This window comes from Zea mays, chromosome 6 (assembly GCF_902167145.1).
Source record: "Zea mays cultivar B73 chromosome 6, Zm-B73-REFERENCE-NAM-5.0, whole genome shotgun sequence".
Lineage (NCBI taxonomy): Eukaryota > Viridiplantae > Streptophyta > Magnoliopsida > Poales > Poaceae > Zea > Zea mays.
The window spans coordinates 57404060-57408610 of NC_050101.1; the positions used below are offsets into that span (position 1 = coordinate 57404060).

Consider the following 4551-nt stretch of genomic DNA (forward strand, 5'->3'; position numbering starts at 1 on the left):
TAAATAGACTACAATGACGATCATCAAAAAAACGTCATAGAGTTTATGACACACATCAAATTCGTCACTAAATCTATGACACTCTATTTTGTCATAAGTCATTATAAAAACGTCACAATTTGTATTGACATGCATTGCCACATGGCTATGGTGATGAGGTGGCATGTGACGTGGCAAACCGTTATGACGAAAACATTTGTCATAGATTTGATCACGTGGCAAGCCACGTGGCAGATGATGTGGCAAAATTGTTGTGACAAAGAATTTTGTCATAAATTGGGAGGCGTTGGCCGCTGACATGGCAAGTGATATGGCGAAGCATTTGTGGTAGATATAATCATCATGAGAATGATCACATCATATGAATTCATACCATGGAATATTACACATCACAACCAAAATATCATATGAATATGTTGAACACAAATATTTCATCCATGAGAGAATTATATAACTTCAAAACATATATCTGCAAATTCTTTAACTTAAAATCCAAATCAAATCCTATAACTTCAACTCAAAGTATTATACATTAAGCATAATTGAAATAATCATATAACTTCAAATCTAGAGCTACTGTAACAAGCTACTATAACAGCTATAAGGTTGTAGGCCCTATAGTGGTTAGTTAGACTTAAGATGGAGGCACTTGGCCTCGATTGAAGCTTAATAGTTGATGAAGGAGGTTATTTTCTTCGATCGATCTCTTCATACTATTAATGGTCTCCTGAGATGCTTTTGCTGCTACATTTGAGGATCTCCAGCTCGACGAGGCCGAGCAACATGAGCCCCGTTGTGAGCCTAGACATGATCCCTGCGAAGAGCACGAGGAAGGAGATGCTCACACAATCACTATCAGTCAAACCATACAATGAGCAAATAGTAATTTTTGGACATCAGATGAATACCTCTCCAAAGGCAAGAACAAATGTCGCTGACAATAATACAAAAAGAACATGATGAAACATTCTATCAAAAATATAGGAAGTGCCTGAAAAGGTTGCAACGAGGTAAACATAAAAGTCAATGGTTAAAACAGAATGGAGTGCGAAAGGTATCAGAAAAAACAACATGTGAAATAAGAAAGGAATAAGGTATAAGAGTATCAACTGGTGAAAGAACACTAGTATGAGAAGTGTGATAGTAGATTTAGGACTGGAAAAATAATATCGATCAGATATACATACACCATATGATGTAATTGGACTAACACATATTGGTCGTGCTGCAGTTGGATGATGAAAGAAACTAGTAGCAACTGGGAGAAATAAGCCTATAGTGGATGCAATAGGTGTTATTCTCAATCTTATCTAAACTTCATCAAATAGTTCCAAAATGTAAGATAATCATAAACAGGATTACAAAAAAATCATGCTGACATGGTGCAAAAAAAAGTTGAACAGACACAACTTCAGAACATTGTCCCTCTCTCCTAATAATGAGTTAAAAGGTATAAGTGTTGATGCTAGGATAATTCATTAGAAGCTTTAAACTAAAATTTCGATATTACCATACATTCTTGTAGCAAATGAATACACTTCTAGAGTACAAAATAGTGTGATAATTGATATGATTGGAATCCAGATACTCTACCTCCATGGCAGCAACATTACACAACAATAGGGTGACATGAAGCTGGTGTTGCTTTTGAACAACTGGAAGGCCGACAGCTGCAACAAACAAAGTAAATAATAAACAACACTTGAGGGACAACAACAATACACTATTGAAACTAAAAAGGGGATGCTAAAATACCGCACCAGGGTCGAGTCTTAGACCTATGCTTTGGCGTAGCAGCGACATCGTAGCCCATTTGAGAATGACCAAGACATTACCGGGGTCGAGGCTTAGAACAATGGTTTGTCATGGGACAAATCAGGAGATTTTTTAACCCAGCCTAAATTTTTTTATACGGGGAGTCAAACTAAAAACCTAAGGAGTGCTACTTAGACCAGCTAATCAACTAGCTAGAGATCCTTTCACGCTGTAAAGATTACTAGGTAAGACAAAACTGAAAGTGCATTCTACCCTAGTAAATAAAAATGGTAGATACAGGATACTCCAGAGTGATCACTTTTTATGATTATCCATTGCATTATACTTCCTCTTCCCACTTATCTGATGTACCATTTCATATATCACCAGAACGAGGTGAACCATAGAAAAGAATGAATCCCATCCACAATGCTTTTCCTTATTCCTGACTATACCCATTTTTGTTTGTTCTCTTTCCTTTTCAAACACTTCTGCATGTAAAAAATATGTCAATGTTAGTGTTACCATCACATTTTATCCTCACTATCATTATTGCCACTTACAAAATCTAGCAGACTTCCGATACGAGCGAGAAAAAAATTCACCACCATACACCAAAGACGCTCTAATGTTCAAAATTACAGAGGTACTTGAGAATACGATAGAGTATATGACGTTCTCATCTCCATTCCTTCATGTAACCAGCCACACCAATGTGATCCCTACTACCAATATAACAAACCCGCACATAGGACAGTAACCAGATCGAGCACAACGAGGTAACAACAGGGAATGGATAGGGATTCAGATCGTACTAGCCTGAGCCTTGGTGTCGGTGCCGCTGTGTTGGAGGATCTCTAGCTCAACAAGGCCGAGCAACGAGCCCAGTGTGAGTCTGGACATGATCCCTGTGAAGAGCACGAGGACATGCTGAACGAATCATCCGCAACCAAAGTTATCCCCCAAAATAACTTATGGCCACAATGATACAACAGTTTCATAAACAAACAAACAAACAAATATTCAGTAAAGATAACTTGAAATGAATAAGTAGGTATATAATGTAGGAAATGTACCAACTCTGCACAAGGAGCACATGCATAACACAGGAGAATTTGAATCAGAAATTAACATCCAGTTTGAGAGAACAAAAATAGAAGAACATTCTCAAAAACTCTCACCGCAATATAACAAAACTTATGGAACATGAACAATCAGAGTATCCTCATCAGCCCAAGATACTACTCCCTCCATCCAAAATTCCCGACAGATAAGGACTCTGGGAATTTTAGGAAAAAAAGTGTACCAGGGGACTTCGAATAGGGAGCACATGCTGAACGGATCATCTGCAACCAAAGTTATCCTCTAGTTTAAGAAACCAGTTACAGTAGAGTGTTGCCAAGCTCTCATCACAATAAAAAAAGAATATGGAAGAGAAGGACTGAATTATTGTCCTCGTTAGCCAACTCAGATTGGTCCTCGTTAATTAACTTGTGGGTTAAAGTCCTTATTTTTGGGATATATCATTTAAACGTTAGGCACCCATATATATTCAATCCACGTGGGGTGAGGAACGAAATTTCAATATTAACAGGTTGATGCTACACATAAAACAAGGGTAAACTGGATGGTCTTTTCTCCTTATAGTTGATGGTGTCACAGGTTGCATTCGACGACAGTCCTATATAATAAACCAAGAATGAATCCAATGCTACATTAGGAAAAATTTATCTTTCGATGCTAAGGAAAGAACCATATGATATTCAGAAGCTGCATAGGGAATCTTCTCAAAAGGTTGGTTGAGCAAAAGTTTCAAGATAATATCCAGAACAATACTTTTCTGCACCACGAATACAACATAAACATTACAAGGTAGCCAAGTTAACACCCTTGTTCGCCTAAGTAGATTTTTCTAATTTCTCCTAACATCGGGGATCAGGATCCTTAATTATAGACATAAAACTTGCTCATTGCTTACTTGCTTGCTGTCGTCGTTGTTTGCTGTCCTGTAGTGGCACGCTCACTTGGCTAGCAGCTGCAGTCACACGCTCGCGGCTTGCCTACTACCCTGCAGTCTCGCGCTAAACTGGCGCAGCTGCTTGTACATGCGCTTCTCCTCTGGCCTCACGTGCTCACCCAGGGCGCACGGTGGCTGGCGCATGTGGTTCGCCCACACGGCCACACACAGACGCTTGGCCGCTCGAGGAGCTCGGGAGGGAATTAGAGGCGGGAGCCCTCACCTGCTCGCCGGCCACCGCCATGCTCGCGAAACCTTAGCACGCCCGCGGAGCCCCGCTCAACCCTAGCACGCTCGTGTAGCCGCTCAACCCTAGCACGCCCGCGTCCGCCACCGTGTGGGACTGTGGCCTATGGGTGCCAATTCATGGCAGATTGCAGTTGTTGGACCTCTAGAGACTATTTGGTCCAACAGTAGGAGCCGGGCACTAGTGGCCATAGGTCTCCTGCATGTGGTTATTGCGGGCCGACGTTGATTTGGTGGGCTGCGAAATTACTAAGGAATAATAGACAAGTTGTATGGGCTAACGTATAGCGAGCGCTATAATAGACCATAACGAGTACTTCACCTCTATAAATATGTACTCCTTTCGTTCCGGTTTATAAAACCTAACCATTTTTTATCAGTCTAATAATATAATACATGCTCTCTCTAGTCATACATACATCGATATATTAGTATAGAGAGAATTAAATACATTTTTAGTCTTTGAATTAGAGGTAGTTACACCTTATACATTGGGATGGAGGCCGGAGTTCATCTAATTATTTTATCAATAA

At 40.0% G+C, this 4551-nt stretch overlaps 1 protein-coding gene across 33 annotated transcripts; it reads right to left on the minus strand.

Annotated features, from left to right (window-relative positions):
* Positions 1-408: 408 nt before the first annotated feature.
* On the minus strand, positions 409-4185 carry LOC103631054 (putative DUF21 domain-containing protein At1g03270). Of its 33 annotated transcripts, none has more exons than XR_004850167.1 (7): positions 3734-4181; positions 2937-3436; positions 2571-2726; positions 1761-2246; positions 1594-1670; positions 909-991; positions 415-814 (listed from the first exon to the last, which is right to left on the minus strand). XR_004850167.1 is itself a non-coding variant. In XM_020540251.3 (6 exons), exons 2-6 carry the CDS (start codon positions 3099-3101, stop codon positions 802-804), a joined length of 306 nt encoding a protein of 101 aa, XP_020395840.1. In that variant the 5' UTR covers positions 3734-4182; the 3' UTR covers positions 415-801. The 33 variants fall into 33 exon arrangements, 1 of the variants encoding a protein (XP_020395840.1); XR_004850165.1 differs by having other exon boundaries at positions 430-814; positions 2937-3101; positions 3734-4177; XR_004850169.1 differs by having other exon boundaries at positions 430-814; positions 2571-2663; positions 3062-3101; positions 3734-4176.
* Positions 4186-4551: the final 366 nt, after the last annotated feature.